This window comes from Alosa pseudoharengus, unplaced genomic scaffold (genome assembly GCF_046254945.1).
Source record: "Alosa pseudoharengus isolate Yale_2024_CS ecotype anadromous, Long Island Sound unplaced genomic scaffold, YU_APseudo_1.1 YU_APseudo_1.1_scf_15, whole genome shotgun sequence".
NCBI lineage: Eukaryota > Metazoa > Chordata > Actinopteri > Clupeiformes > Clupeidae > Alosa > Alosa pseudoharengus.
The window spans coordinates 8,346,677-8,362,896 of NW_027468620.1; the positions used below are offsets into that span (position 1 = coordinate 8,346,677).

The window sequence follows — 16,220 nt, forward strand, 5'->3', positions numbered from 1 at the left end:
GTCATCTAGCCCACTTATGCAACTGTTAAACACTAATATGCTTATGAATTATACATGTTTTTAATTGAAAATACAAGTACAAAATTAAAACATACATACCAATTTACAAATACACAAATATCATAAAATCACATTAATAAATTCATAATATTAGTTGAATTAGAGGTCTGACAAAAGTAGCTAATAGCATCCACAGTCAACATGCATAAACAGCATGAGAACTTCATAAAAGGAAAAGTTTCACAGTGAAATGTTCTTTCAAAAGAACAGACCAAGCACCATATTACTTAGGTAGGGTGGGTTTTGAGTATGAGGTTCAGTGTAAAACTGAGGTCATCTGATGGCCGTTGGGCAGCGTACTTCAGAGGAATGTTGGGGGCAGTGCCTCATGTGCTGCCACCGGGAGCTGGAACACGTTGGTGTCAGTCAAGGAGGAAAACATTTAGAAAGACAAGAAACACATTTGCATTGCACAATGTTTACATCTCTATGCCATCTAGGATTTTTCAGCCATAAAGGGGCCACATTTTACAGAGCAGGGCCAAGTCAGTCATCCTTGCATAATCCACTGTTTAGTAAGTATATAGTTTAGTAACTAGTATAGGCTAATTATTGGTCACCCCTTGTGGTCTTTTTTCAACAGTCACAGATGTGAGGAAATGCAAATTGTTCCTTTGAGTAAGCTACTTCTATGTGCTACTGAGCTCCAGAAACACAGGCATGGATAACTTGTCAGTGTGGGAAAGGATATCATGCTCTCCTGCTCCAGGTGGCTGAGAAGCTTCTCCAGGGGTGCGTAGCGACGGAGCGTGCTCACTGAGCCAATCATGATAAGCTTGTGCTTCGCTCTGGTGATGGCCACGTTCAGCCTCCTCCAGTCCTTCAGCAGCTCCCCCATCTGGGCAAAACAGGCATTACATTTAGAGTCATGGTTTCCACAACTAATTACTGAGACAAGTTGTTAAGATAAACATGACTGGGTAAGGGGTGGGGGTCATCACCACAAAGGTGATGATACCTTTGTGGATTGTACCTTTCCACAATAGAGTATAAAACAATGCAGTCCAGTGTCCAGTATTTCTGCAGATATGAACTGCACATTACAGCACACATCACATCTCAAAATAACATCACTGCTGCTAACAGAATGCCTATAAAGCCACAAGAAAACCATGAGGCTCTTTGATCATGCAGATACAGTACAGAGGAAACAGTTTGTGTGACACAGAAAAAGGATATTTCACTCACATTAGCCTCCATGCTACTCCTCACAAAGGACACTATGATGACGCTCTTGTCGCGGCCCTGGTATTTGTCCACCGTGTTTACCTCCACGGCACTGAAGGCCGGACTGTCCAGCAGGCCAGAGATGGCCTTCAGCTGCTGCCGGTATGGTGCAATGATGCCAATATCTGCCGCTTTGCAGCCAGCCTGGAAAAGATGCATCCCGTCAGTCAGTGATGCTGATCTCTCAATATTATATATTATTTTATATAATATATAAAACAGTGCATTTTTGATTTGCAATTGCTAGACCTTATTACGAAACTATTAGTTTAATTGAAAACAATTTTGAAACTCTGTCAAACAAGTTGGCCACATTTCCCTTACGTATTCAATTCTGCTGTTGCTGCAGAATGTCGTTGTCTTGTAGGCTGTCTATCACCAGACCAAGCTCAATCTGTTAAGATTGAACATTAGTCTGGGGAGTCTGCTCTGTATTTTCTACTGTACAAGAGGTGTGATCAACGGACATAGTTCAAATGACTCTGTACGCAATTGGATAGTCCTTCAACCGATCAGACCAACGATCCGGGTGTACCAGGTGGATAAGCCAGTTTGTGATTGGTACCCACAGATTTGTAACGGAAGTAGGATAAAAAAAAAATGTGGAGGTTTCCAGCCTCAGCTGCAGGGCAAAATCAAATCGCCGGGTTTATCGGGCTGGGTTTATCCAGTCTAGTTGTCTTGGCAAGGACTAATAAATGAAGGCAGCTTCTGTGATTTAGTTTCCCCCTGATCATCTTCCAGTAAAGGCTGAAAAGAGGCATGAAGTTTTGTATGGCTATATATAAAAAAAAAAAAATCTAACATTTGTGTGTTTCTTGACTTGACTCACAAGTTACCAGTATTTAGGGACGGGCAATATAGATTTCAAACTATATAACAATATAAAAAGGAAAGGATTTTTTTAACCAATACTCACTGCTAAAACTTTAAAAGCACAAAGCCTTCGTGTTGCAACTAAAATGCTTGTTCTTTTGTATCACAATAGCCTATAGGTCATGGTATTTAAGGCGATACCGATAAAAATGATGATATGAAAACAGCACTCTTCACCACTGTTTTCACAGCCACAAGCCACATCGGCTTACAGTCTTGACAGCCGTGCAAAACACATGAAAGTAAAACTTGATCCTGACCATCATCAGCAATGAACTCTACTTCTCGTCTACAGTTTGAACTCTGCATTCAGTCATCTTTGTTCTACGTGTGAGGCTGTGAGCTGCACACCTTGCAAGACATATTAACACGTCATTACCTAGATCATTAATTTCTCAATATGACTGAATAATAGGACTAATAAATACGACTAATAAATGTGATGAATTTATTATGATAAGGAGGTATATCGATAACGATACGATATGGCCCATCTCTACCAGTATGATCGACAAGATATGTACAGTTTCACACATCTATTGGCTGCAACAGTATTTGCAAGATGGTATGACAAACAGTACTACAGCAAAGGCCCTGAGCCTTTCCTCATTTTATGGTCATCATAAAAATAGCTCTTGTTAAACTGCAACTGGTGACAGTGTAATTTCAGGCACATGAGTAACTGGCACATAACTCTATGTGTCCTAGGTCTTAGCTCTATAGGTGATAGCTGATGAAGGAAAACGTCAAGGTTACAAATGGGGATTACTCCTGGGGAGTAATAGGACGTTCTGGACCTTGTGTCTATTTCTGCACGGTGGCACACTAGTAATTAAACTGCACACATATACCATGCTAACACTGGCCATTGCACGGCATTAGAGCCAACAGATGGAGTCAAAGGTCTTTACTCAAAGCAGATGGTAGTGGAGCGAAGGAAGATTGAAATATCATATTGACATGATTTTCATACAAGCCTTAGGCATCTTTCTGCAATGGAAACCAATATCCCTGGGACACATTTAAAGATGCCAACCTGCCATTTATCCTTTGCTGATGCCTTTCGACTGTATAAGAACATATAGAAAAAAATAATAATTGTATCTTTCGAAAATCTTACCTTGAGCAACAGGCTGACGATGGCATGTACCAGTGTGGCCTCAATATGGTTGCTGATGCCTCCTTTCTCCACGGTCTCAATAGCAGGAACCTACCAAGCCAACATGATAAGAAGATGTTTAACACTGTTTAAGCGACATACTGGTATATACTGGTGTAGTCTGGTAAACTAGTTTGTCAGCTTTGCTGACAAAAAAGCAACAGCTTGTCTGTATTTAGAGTGAAATACAAAAATCTGTTCCCATGGTGATATGACGTCTTCGTCATCAGCACATTTCTTTAAATAACCCAGTCTAGCTTCAACAACAACTTGCATTTACCGGTATATAGTGCTTTATCAAGGCACCCAGAGTGCTTTACAGTGAAGGGGGTACCTCTACACATACTTTTTACCAATTTTTGATTTGTTTAATCAACCGGGACCTGAGTACTAAATTTCGCTTCTACGTGAAAATGTAGGAATGACAATAAAGCTTCTTGAATCACTAACCATCACTAATGTGTAGCACCCACCTGGGGGATGCACAGCACCTATTATGTGCCAGAACAGTGACCACACACCAGCTTGAGGTGGAGAGTGAGGGAATAAATGAATGAATGACTTCTTTATAATGTTACAGGAACAGCTGGCCCTCAACCCTTCTGTAGGCATAGGTTCATAGTGAAATAGTGATCATTTGGTGAGACCTTGGTGGTGTCCAGGAAGCAGACCGGGGTGAGAGGCTGCAGGGCTGTTCGGATCCAGGCTGTGTACTCCTCCTGGCCTACAAACAGCTCCAGATCCTGCTCCACGCTGTCCCTGGTGGCCAGCTTCAGAACTGCACTCGCCATCCTCTCTGATCCACACTCAAGTTTGCCTTCATACATCAATGCGTTGCTTAAAGACATGATCTTACTGCAGAGAAGAGAAAGCACACCCTTTCACTCAAAGCTGTTCCTCACCTAACAAAGGGGACATTATAAACCTGGAACTGAACTACTATGTACAGAGAGGATTGAAGCACAGCGTGATTCTTGGGATCATACAGTGAATGTATTACATCTTCCCTTAAATATACAATGTTTCTGTTGTGACTTATGGTGCCACTCCCAGTTATGAGACCAGAAGTGAGATCATTTGTTATTGTTGGCTAGTATTCTAAAACCTTTTACTCACCTGTTCATCCTATACTGCACGGTAAGCTGGACCACTGCATTGGAGTGATGCTCCAAACGCTTGAACAGGCTCTCATCCATACCCAGAGCTCTGGAATCGGTATTAGAAACAACAACAAAAAACACCACAGATGTCAAGAATCTCTTGGAATATCCACAGGAGATTTATTTGGAATAATTACCCTGCATGTGTCTTCACAAATCCTGATAATCAGCAGTGCTTGAAAAAATGTGTCTACTGCTTGGTTAGGTAAGTTGATACACAAAACATCCTTACAGAAACACTTTGCTTTGCCACATTTTTAATCCAGGGTGGCCTGGCTGGGGCAGTTACTTCCCCAACAGAATACAAGAGAAATGTATACATCCTGTATGTATAGTGAAGAGCACATGGAGGATGAAGTGGCCGTCTACCTGGCCTCGGAGTTCTGGACGATGGGAGGCAGTTGTTGGTGGTCCCCCACCAGGACGAAGCGCTGGGCGTAGAAGAGCGGTCCCAGGCACACGGGCTGGCTGATCTGAGAGGCCTCGTCCACGATGCAGAAGTCAAAACGCCGCCGGCTGAAGAGGGCGTGCTTCACACCCATACAGGTGGTGGCTACCACCAGCTACGAGACGCGAGAGTGAAAAGACAAAAGATGGGAATATGGAAATAATTAAATAATGGGAATAATAAAGTAATTTCTTCTTTTGTAAGTATTTAGAGATAAGGATAATTTTTAAATTAAGACACAGATGCATGATACTGAAAATCTTTTTCAATTTCTCAGGTTTCATATACAAAAAGCATTCTTTTAACTGAACACAGTAAAAAAAAGTTTAGGAATTGAAAGTCTGGGTCGTCATGCACAAAAAGGGCATGAATTACCAATCAATGATCCAAGTCTGTATGCAGATAACAAATTAAGTTTGAATTACTGCTTCCTGAAATTCCACTCCAGTTTTTAATAATATGTATAAAATGATATATTGATAACATTGTTGCACGTCATTTTTGGTGCTAGGTTCATAATGCTGGCGTCCGTTACCTCCTTGTTGTAGAGGTGTTCGAGATCAGAGAGGTTGGTAATGCCTTTGGCTCGGCACTGCTCATCCGTGAAGGATCTGATATCAGGATGCACCTTCTGTGCCCGACCCAGCCGCAGGAAGCCAATCTTGAACTTCTTGAGCTTGAGGAGGATGTTGTCCACAGCAGAGTGGGTGTAACTGGTCAGTAGGACACTGAAGCCGCAAGCGTGGAGAATCCGCACCTAAGAGGGTCAAGTAACACAAGAGGACCACTTCCAGTTAGTGTGCTTGGCCGTGAAACATTCTGTTCTCCTCATGTAGTATTATCAACCTGTTCCTTTGCCCCATGGTTTTAGCAGAGTTTAGAGTTTTGGACAAAGATTCTGCACTTAAAGAGTGATTTAAAGTACTGCCAAGGGAAATATATTTCAATCTATCTAAAGGAAAGCCATATATATGCAAATATATACCGTATTTTCCAGACTATAAGTCACTCCTGAGTATAAGTCGCATTAGTCAAAAAATGCGTCATGAACAGGAAAAAAACATATATAAGTCGCACCGGACTGTAAGTCGCATTTATTTAGAAATGTATTTCACAAAATCCAAAACCAAAACCAAAAACAGAGACTATGTAACTGGATTATTGAGGCCAAAAAGATTAATGTTAATGAAGACGAAGAGGCAGCCAAGAGGAGGGCAGGAAGGTCATTGCAAAGCAAAAGATTCACTAAAAGAAAATACCATGTGGTACACCAAAATGTATCTAAAATGTGGAGAATACAATGCAATCAAGCATTTTGGGCGATGTGGAGTCACAGGCTGGCAGCAGATTAAATGCTCACAAGAGAGAAAAAGATGCAGTTTTAGACGTGACTGAAGCAAGCCAGGCGATAGGCCTATAGGCCCGACGGTAATTGTAAAGCAATTTACAAAAGATTCACTGAACAAAAATGCTGATATGATACATGAAAATGTTGCTCACAATGTGGAGAATGCAATGCAATCAAGCATTTTGGGCGATGTGGAGTCACAAGCTGGCAGCAGATTAAATGCTCACGATAGAGAAAAAGATGGTTTTAAAAGGACGTGACCGAAGCTGAGGCAAGCCAGGCAATAGGCATATAGGCCTGACGGTAATTGTAAAGCAATTTACAAAAGATTCACTGAACAAAAATGCTTATATGGTACATGAAAATTTTGCTAAAAATGTGGCATTTTGGAGGATGTGGAGAGACAAGCCGGCAGCAGATTAAATGCTCGAGAGAGAAAAATATGCGGTTTTAAAAGGACGTGCAGACCGAAGCTGCAGCAAGCAGGTGATATTTAGAAATTTATTTCACAAAATCCAAGACTAAGAACAGACAGACAATGTAACTGAACACATTGAGGCCAAAAATATTGAGAATTCTACAAGGAATCTTGAAGACGAAGGAGTGAATAGTGGCAAGAGGCAAGCCAAAGGCTGCTGACAAGTGCCCGACGCTATTGTAAAGCAATTTACAAAAGATTCACTGAACAAAAATGCTGATGTGGTACATGAAATTTTAGCTAAAAATGTGGAGAATGCAATGCAATCAAGCATTTTGGACGATATAGCGTATTGGCACAAGCTGGCAGCAGAACAAATGCTCGCCGAGAGAAAAAAAGATGCGCATTTAAAACCAGGGCCTAAATTTCAGCGCGGGATTGCGCATAAATTATTACTAAGTATTGAGCATACTAATAAATATAATTAGTGCCTCTCTCTCTTCGCTCTCTCTCTCTCTCTTAGCAGGATTTGTCACCGCTAAAGTCAAATTATTATAGCCTATTGCGTGCTTCTACATCAACCGCTATCGACAGGAAAGGAAAACAAACGTTTAGCGATCAGGAACCGCAAACACAGAAGCATGACAGCCTATAATATAACGCGAGAGAACATGGAGGTGTTCTCCATTTGAGGAAGGTTATAATCGATTGCGGACGTGAACAGACAGCTACAGACACGGAGCGCAAAGTAGGCCTACTTTCACTTTCTGTGCGTATTCATGTGAACGATAATTAGTAGCAAAACAGCGATCAAATATTACATGGCAGTGAGTTTTGTTTTCAAATGTTTTCATGCATGTCCAGATAACGGGTGAGGAATGTTTAGGGGGACAGACTATTGTGAATCCTGAATTTATGGCTGGGCAAGCTTTTTATTTGGACCATGGCTTAGCCTATTCGAGTAAGCTATAGGCCTTCATTTCTTGCGTTTTACTGTGAGACATAGGCCTATACTTTTCGTTTGGAGCAGCATACCGGTAGGCTATCAATGGTATTGGGTCACTATTAAGTTTCATGTATGAAAGAGTGTCGGGATGTCCATCCGCTTATTGCGAGATAAGGCATTCGCTTTCATTCATTCATTCATTCATTCATGGAACGTGTGCTGTGCTGCAAGGGAAACCTTATTCCGTATAGCCAAAGAGGTCTAAGATAGCCTAAATTTAGTTATTTTTTAAATTATGCATGATTTACTTTTTTTATAAAATTCGTAGGCTGATGCCTGGCAGCAACAATTGTGTTTAAATGTAGGTTAACCTGGGGCTGCGTGCTACTGGTAGCTTGAGAGCAATGTGTTGGAGACTCATGGTGTAGGACAATGAATTCGTTGGCAACAATATTAAACCAACCAACAATATAAATTATTAAGAAGAGCTATTTTATGAGTTAAATTGAAACAAAATTATACTGGCTTTTATTTGTCCGAATCTGAGGCCCAGCTATACCGGTAAATAGAATCCCGGCAGTAATTTGAGGATTTAAGTATGCACGTGTGTTTCACGACTTGTGCATTTGAGAGCGCTCTCTCAAGGCTGTAGACGATAATGTTTCATGTAGGGTTCATGTCAGTTAATATAAATTAACATTTAAAAACATGTTCAATTATATAATTTTTTTCATATATAAGTCGCACCTGACTATAAGTCGCAGGACCAGCCAAACTATGAAAAAAAGTGCGACTTATAGTCTGGAAAATACGGTAAGTGACATTTGTCAGTTTTACAACACAGTTCTCCAGAGAATTACCACAACACCAATGTGTGTGTAAAACCACAAGAGGCCTTCATATACTGCCGACTAAACTGTTTGACTGTTGTGAACTGACTTGGCCTGCACCTACTTGATGGAAGCTAACTAGGTCAGCATTCTAGGCAGGGGAAAGAAGGAGGAAGCAAAAACTCTCCGTCCTTACCAGTGTGCAAATAGTGGTGGTTTTGCCGGTGCCAGGCATTCCCACAATCAGAGTGTAATCTTTTGATAAAAGCACTTTCTTCATGGCCTGCTTCTGAGGCTTGTTGAGGCCTGTAACACAGAGAGCACATGGTGGTTAGCTTTCACTACCCAAAAGGAGAGGGTAATTTATTCCATTTATCTTCACAAAGATTGTGTACATAAAATGTCCTTTTTAAAAGGCCATTCATAGTCTAACATTCAGGATAAACCTTTTAGGATGTTGGCAACGGTATCTTTGGCATCTCGTGGTAGAACGCTGCTCAGGCTGTCTATGAATTGAGGACGACGGAAATCCACTATCAGCTCCCGTAACCTTTGGCTGAACGCACACACAGAGAGCAGACACATATGAGTTTCCTGTAAAAGCCCATTCATCACAAAACTCTATTTTGCTCTGGTGCGCGCGCGCACACACACACCTTGTCGGGGAATTTTCCATCAGCTTTGAGATGTTTCCGAAGTGGGTGCTCAGTCCTCCTGCACCCTCGTCCTGGTCCAAACGGAACACCATGTTTGCAGGAAGCCTAGACAGATCCCTGGATGTGGCACGAGTTCTCAGTTAACATCAAGACAAATGCTGAACTCTTGGTGAAGTTGGAGTACTAGTTGTTGAAGACAGTTTCAACTGAACAGCAAAATAGGTTAAAGCTGCAGTTGGCAACATTCTTTTGATCATATTCACTGAAACCGACACTATGCTCCGACAGAACAACATAAATCAGCTGGTTTTAGAAAAAAACCCGCACTTCTACCTAGAGCCTGTTATTTGTTTTGCAAAAATCCACAGCTCCCGGTTCTTCTGGTCCAATCAGAGCAGGGCTGTTTGAGATTTGACTGTCAATCACAGTCTGGTGCAGTCTAGTGCGCACTGACGAGCACAAACTTAATGAGGGGGTGCTCGGTGGTAGTGGGGAAGGGGCATGAGAGTCCCCTCAATCTGTCAGACTTGCCAAATGCAGCTTTAATGTAATTGTAACCATGCTTATAGGTGCCATCATGATCTCACCGATCTAAAGAGCAGCTCACTCCAGCATTGGAAACCTCAGTCACGAATCCGGTTGCTACACCGATGAGTTTGGAGTCCTGGTCACTGACCACCACACGGTCACCGACAACCAGACCGGTCAGGGCCTGGATGCCACCCTGCCGCTCAAAGAAGTGCTGGTGAACATCGTCAGCCAGTGCAGTCACTTTGCCTGTCCTGAGGAGGTTCCCAAGACAGCCACCACTCTTCTCCCTGTAAAGACACAGACAGATATGACATACTACTCTGGTTCAACACATACGTGTGTGTGTGTGTGTGTAATCTCTCTTCTACTAAAACTTACACTGAAAAATCAACCAGTGCCATTATATCTGGGCTTATCACTGAGCAGTTGGAGTAAACCTTTAACAGCTTTAAAGGTCACAATTTCAGTTAGGCTACACCAAAGTGTGTGGACAGATAAATCTTAAAGGTTTACATGCTGGAGTGGAGGAGTGTGGTGAGTGACAGCTGTCAATAACACCCAAAAATATCCTAAGGGGTCACACATGGCCTACCTCTCCTGGGCTGACTGGAGCCAGATGTTGCGGCGGCCTCCTTTGGCCTCCATGGTGCGGGCCTCCAGGGCGCAGAGCAGCACCCAGTGACTGAAGTAGTGCAGGTGGGGCAGGCTCAGGTGCTCGCTCTCCTGCTCCAGGAAGGGCGGCTCAGGGCCACTGGGGTCACCAGATGGGTCCCTCTCCAGAGCTCTGAGCAGGATGTGGAGGAATGGGTAAAACCACCAATGAGCATCACCAGGGGTGGAAATTAACTTTTTTTAAATGTTTGAACATCAAGCTGACAACTAAATGATTAAGTACACTAGCATCTCAATAGTAAAGGATTGTTTTGTGTCTGAAATCTACCAGCCACTTTCATATATTACGAGCAGTTGGCTGGTGCTGATTTCCATCGCTAAGCATCAGGTATGATCAGTTCTATAGTAATGAGACAGGAAAAACACAACACACACAACCAAAAGCAGCACGACGGATGAAACGCTGCATACACGTGCAACAGATGTAGCTACTCACATTTATGAAAGTAATAATCTGTGCTTTTACCAGTCACTCATAAAGAGAACTTGACCTCTCCTCTACAGCTAGAGATTATTTTACAGCATACACACAGACTGTTCGATACATCCCTGGAATGACTAAAATTGATTTAAAAGGCAGAAGCGCATGTACCCTTTGCCCTCCTCATAACTAATAATTTCAGTTTACTCTGAGCTGAAGCTCACACTGAGATACCCACTTGTTATACACGGCACAGTTTTGCTTCTGAGGACAGTATCTGCAGGCCTGCTGATCGGATATGACGTCAGGTAAAGGTGTCAGGCGTGTTGACGACCCGCCTTCGGCTTTCTCCAAGTTGTTGCCAAGATGGTGTGCCAGCATATTCCTTAATTTTATCAGCTCTGAATGAGCAAAAGGGGAAAGCATAAACATCATCATATACATAAAACACACACATCAAGGTCATCGGCAGTAATGCTGCTCGATTATGGGAAAAATATTATAATCATGATGTTTTTCATAATCGTTGGGAGTCATAATTGACGATTAATCGGTTAATTTTAATGATTGCACAGCCCTATCGTTACCTCTCCTGTCCATGTGGTTTCCCACGATGGGATGCAGGCTGCCGGTTTTCAGGTAGATTAGGAACCCAGCCTCGGGATCAGCTCTCCTCTCCAGGCTCATTAGTGTGTACAAGATGACCTGAGCCACACACAGATGGCCATGAGTTTCACACACATACAACTTGAGTATTTACACTTGCGGCTTACAGGCAGACAACACCAGGCACTTAACTGAAGTGTTTAGTTCGGAAAGCATACGCTGCGACAATTAGCTTCCACTATATAGCTTCCACTATAATCTGGCTACACCAGGCTTGATAGCAGTGTGTACATTTGAAAAAATTAGACCAGTATTTTGACACTATTTTTACGCTCTACAAACAGAGTGCTTCAATTGCATACCCAGTGTAGCCCGGCTGTAAAAGGGGCTATATGTGTAGTTTTTCTGTTGTTTGAAACATTTAAAAGTGACTAAGAAGAAATGAGCATAGGATGAGCACAGGTCAATGTGGCCCTACCTGGCTGCGGTGTTCGATGGAATTGGACTCCTTGCCCGTCTTCAGCTCCAGAGGGACCACGCGTTCTATTGATCTCCGACCCCGACGGTGGATACGCACGCTTGCAGTCACGTCGATCTTGCCCTTCAGGCCGAAACGAGGCGACCAGATGTTCTCCTCGATGTCAGTGAAATCTGTGACGGTCACTGTGCAGCCACTGTCCTGTTTATTCAGCCTCCCATCACTGGGTCTGCACGGAACACAAAACAAAATCACATACATTAAAGGTGTGAGTCATAACCATTCATAACAACCTGTTCCAATTTGATGCAAACAAAGGTGCGTTCAAATTCGCAAACATAGGCGAACGTTTGCAAACAGATTTCTGTTTGCATTAAGTTTTTGGCGAACATTTGCAAATACTCGCAAACAGTCTGATAAGGTAGTTCTCCGCGAACATTCAGTGGAGCTGGACGTGGGCTTGACGAAGGTAACAATACCGTTACAGGGAATGTTAACACCAAATCGTTCAAATTTAACTGTTTAGAAAAAACATGTTCACCACAAACATTCGCCAATGTTTGGCGGATTTGAACGCACCTCAGGTTAACCATACACTGTTAGTTGATACTAACAAATAACCATAATTTACTATTGGTGTGTGTTCCCTTTGCATGTGGAGCATATTTTCAGTTCTTTTTAATGCTCAAAAGAAAAAAAAAACTACACCAACAGAAATCAAACCCTCAAAATAGCAAGCCTAATGGTATATTATGTCAAAGTACAGCATTTAAGCCCACAAAAGGACCAATGAACATCAAATGAGAGTCTTACTACTTACAGTTTCAGTGTTAGTGGCTTGTTGCCAGAGTGTGAAGAGGAGTCCAAGTAATCTTTAGCCCACTCCGAGAGGGATGGTAAGTACTCCTCAACACCCTGCCTGATTTCCTCCTGGGGCAGACTGAGGCTGTATCTGGAAGGGTGAGAAACAGCCTCATCATTGGTTGTTTAACACTTTAACCTGCAGTTCTTTTGTAGACTATATTAAGTTGGCCAAGATGGAGAACTGTAATTGTGCTGAAATCCCATGTATAAAATTATACTCAGTCATACTTGCAATTCTGTAACACTTACATTTGACTCAAATAGTTTGGACTGAGTAGGGCATCCTGGGCAAGTTTCTTCAACCTCTCCTCAGAGAAGTTCATGGACATGGCTGCCCTCTGAAAGATCTCATGAACTATGGTACCAGTCAGCATCTGTTTAGATCCTCCATCAAAACCCTGCACAAAAGATATTAATTTCAACTCATTGAGAGTACAGCAAGACTGGCATCTAGGGCTGTCCCTTATCACAGAGCATATTGTGATTATTATTCTGTATTGTAAGCATATTTAATACAGTCAATCGTAATATTGACCATATGCGTTACATCATATTGTACATCACCATTTCTCCTCAGCATATTGAGATTGACATGTTGTCATCTCACCCAGCCCCACTGGCATCTTCTCAAATCCTCAATTTTCTCACAAATCCATTAACAACCTGCAATTATCTCCCACCAGGTGTAGTAAATTATGGGGTTAATCATGATCAGGCGAGCCACCCTAGCCAAGTTGGATGTGCGATCTCTGGAACCTACCTTAAATATCTCCCCCAGCACAGCTCTTCTCATGCACCGGATGCTGTTGGCGATGCTGGTGCCAGATATGAGGACGTCCGGTAGCAGCACCAGGAAGCCCGAGTCTCTGCCAATCACCCACGTCCCTGAGACACACTCACCCTCCACGTGGACAATGTCACCCACCGCAACGGGCGTGCTCTCCCTGAAACAGTCACAAATCAGCAGTGGTTAAGTACATTACTGAAGATTTAGTTTATTCATAGAGACAGACAGACAGGCAGGCAGATAAATAATCATTAAAACTGAAATACCAGCCATCTTTCAAGATACAGGTCTCTGTGGGTTGTGTGGTCTTGGAGGCTGTTATGGTTAAGTGTTTTTCCAGATAACCATGAGGACCGGTCGTTTCCTGAATATCCAGGACCCAGTACCGATTGTGTAAGCCAGTAGACAATATGACATTATCTGGAATGCCTTTTGTTTTTCTGAAATTACAAAGAAACTATGGTTTAATATGGAAACTATTAAATTACTTTTCAATATACCACTTCCAATGGTTCAAGTGCGTACATGAGACTTGGACAAAAAATTAACAATCAAAAACTCAAATTAGAATAAACATAAATGTAACTACAATCAATTAATTCAAACCAGAGTGACCAAAGTATTTTCCCAACCAAATTCCTATTTCAGTCAGGACCACTTTGTCAAAGAAATAGCTTTTATTTACTATTTGCATAATATTACATTTGGCTGTATGCTCTGTTCTGGGAGCCCCCTACTCTTCCATGTGCAAACATGGAAAGCCTAAGGCAGGGAAATAAGCAAAGATAAGAATCCATGGCCTGTCTGAAATAATGCTATGCTTCATTTCTGCACTGATTTTTTTTTTAAGTGCTGCTATGTTCTGTTCGGTAGGGTTCTGTAAGGTTCTACTTACTCAGATTTTGACAGCTTCTCTTTGGGCTCAGTGGCAAATGGCTCCATTTTCTCATCAAACCAACTATCATCCAATTCCTCCTGAAGATCATCCTGGGTTGCTTTCCTATCTGGGCTTCTGTGCTTCGCTTGGCAAATATCTGCAATACCACCCCTGGATGGATGAAAGAGAGTTGACTCCATGCTTCTTGTAGGTTCTTCAGGTACGTCACATGTGAATGAACAAACCAGCTCTCCATTGATTGCCAAATCTCTTGAAAAGTCCTCGACAGGTTTCGGTTTTGATATCGAAGTGAAAGTGCTTCCGCCAATACCATTGCTTTTGTTGGAATGAGAACAACTGGCTTCGCTCAGTGTCTTCTCCCTTCTGGAGTCTTGGGGCACAGGTCCTGATTTTTTACGGTCAGTCGTAAAAGTAATCTTTCCTGCTTTAAGGGGTTTTGGAGATTGCTTGGTGTTTTGTCCTGGTTTAGTATGGGAATTTGTAGTTTTGAGGCAGCGTATCTCCTCAATATAGTCATTAAGACCATTAGCAGCAGAGGAGCTGGGGTCCTTCAGTGGGCTTCGACTGGGTCTCTTGACAGGCATGGGTCTGACTCGCTTCGCTCTCTGGGGCTCGTCAGGGGAAAACATCCGCCTTTTTGCAGAGGCAACATGACTGCGGTCACTCTTCGAATTGTCCTGGTCCTTAGCTTTGGGACTCTCATTTTGCAGTGGCCGCATGGGCATCCTGGTAAAGAGGTTGTTCTTCACAGCTGAGCCCCTGGAGGAAGGGCTACGGGAGACAGGTGAGCGCGTCACATCATGGTGTACACCTGAGTGGTTGTGTGGCTTGATGAGGCTGTCTGGTGTCTCTGGTACAATAGTGCACTCAGGGGAAAGGGGGACATTTTCCGTATCCTCCACCAGGACTCCAGGGGAGTCCTCAGTCTTAACAGGCACATTCTTCTTGTAGGAACATGAGCCCACCACCTGGCATGAAAAAGAAAAAAGGGGTTGGTTGCAAACAATGGCTTAAGGAGAGAAGAAATAAAAATATACAGCACGCCTGCGGTGCATCCTGTGCACATTACACAAAGTGGGAAATATAGAAATAGTACTTAGGGATTCTCTTGTACTCGGAAACATTCGGGCACAAAGGTCACTCTGCACTCACTCAGTCATGGCATATTGTGTGACGTGACTGGATTCAGATGTGCCACAGACAGTGCTGTGATCATTCGCAATATTGTATCATCTTACATTGACTAGGTTAACTAACGTTACCCAAACAAATCCGATGATGAGGTTATTTAACTTACCTTTGGGGAGAAAAATGAGGCTATGTTGCCTTGGAAGCCCCCTTTGGCCGCCTGCAACATCAAAACATTTGGTTAACGTTAGTCAAGTGAGTCTATGGATCACCAAGCAGACAACAGCCTCAAACGTACTGCTATTATCATGTCACGAGAACTAAAACATGGATATCGTTAGTCGTTATTTTCCTTCTAGCAGGCTGGGTAAAGTTAGGCAAAATACCAATGTTTAGCAGCTACTCACCAAGCGTTTCTGTAACTTTGTTGGCATCACCAGATCATACAAATGTGATGGTATTTAGGATCCAGTGCTATGCTTAACATTGTCTACTAAGAATGATGGTAAGCATCGTCTATTTAGGTACATCAAAACACCACAACGGGAAAGAAAGGCGAGAAGCAACAGACTTTCCCGCTGAATGAGGTCTGCACTCTGCACCCGGTGTTTCCCGGGTGTTTCGAATCTTGCTCCTGCTTGCCTACGCTGCTTGCTCTTAGCTCCTAAGCTCCTGAGCAACTCAATATCGCCACTATCTGTGCTGGA

General features: G+C 42.7%; 1 protein-coding gene across 1 annotated transcript; it reads right to left on the minus strand.

Moving 5' to 3' along the window:
• Positions 1-147: 147 nt before the first annotated feature.
• On the minus strand, positions 148-16,107 carry dna2 (DNA replication helicase/nuclease 2). Its single transcript, XM_076285417.1, has 23 exons — positions 15,921-16,107; positions 15,683-15,733; positions 14,383-15,353; positions 13,754-13,927; positions 13,461-13,644; positions 12,950-13,098; positions 12,657-12,788; positions 11,837-12,065; positions 11,340-11,457; positions 10,991-11,153; positions 10,252-10,443; positions 9,716-9,946; positions 9,129-9,245; positions 8,919-9,028; positions 8,669-8,778; positions 5,466-5,687; positions 4,852-5,045; positions 4,439-4,528; positions 3,970-4,177; positions 3,284-3,373; positions 1,249-1,431; positions 752-898; positions 148-415 (listed from the first exon to the last, which is right to left on the minus strand). Exons 1-23 carry the CDS (start codon positions 15,945-15,947, stop codon positions 362-364), a joined length of 4,146 nt encoding a protein of 1,381 aa, XP_076141532.1. The 5' UTR covers positions 15,948-16,107; the 3' UTR covers positions 148-361.
• Between the last annotated feature and the right edge of the window lie 113 nt (positions 16,108-16,220).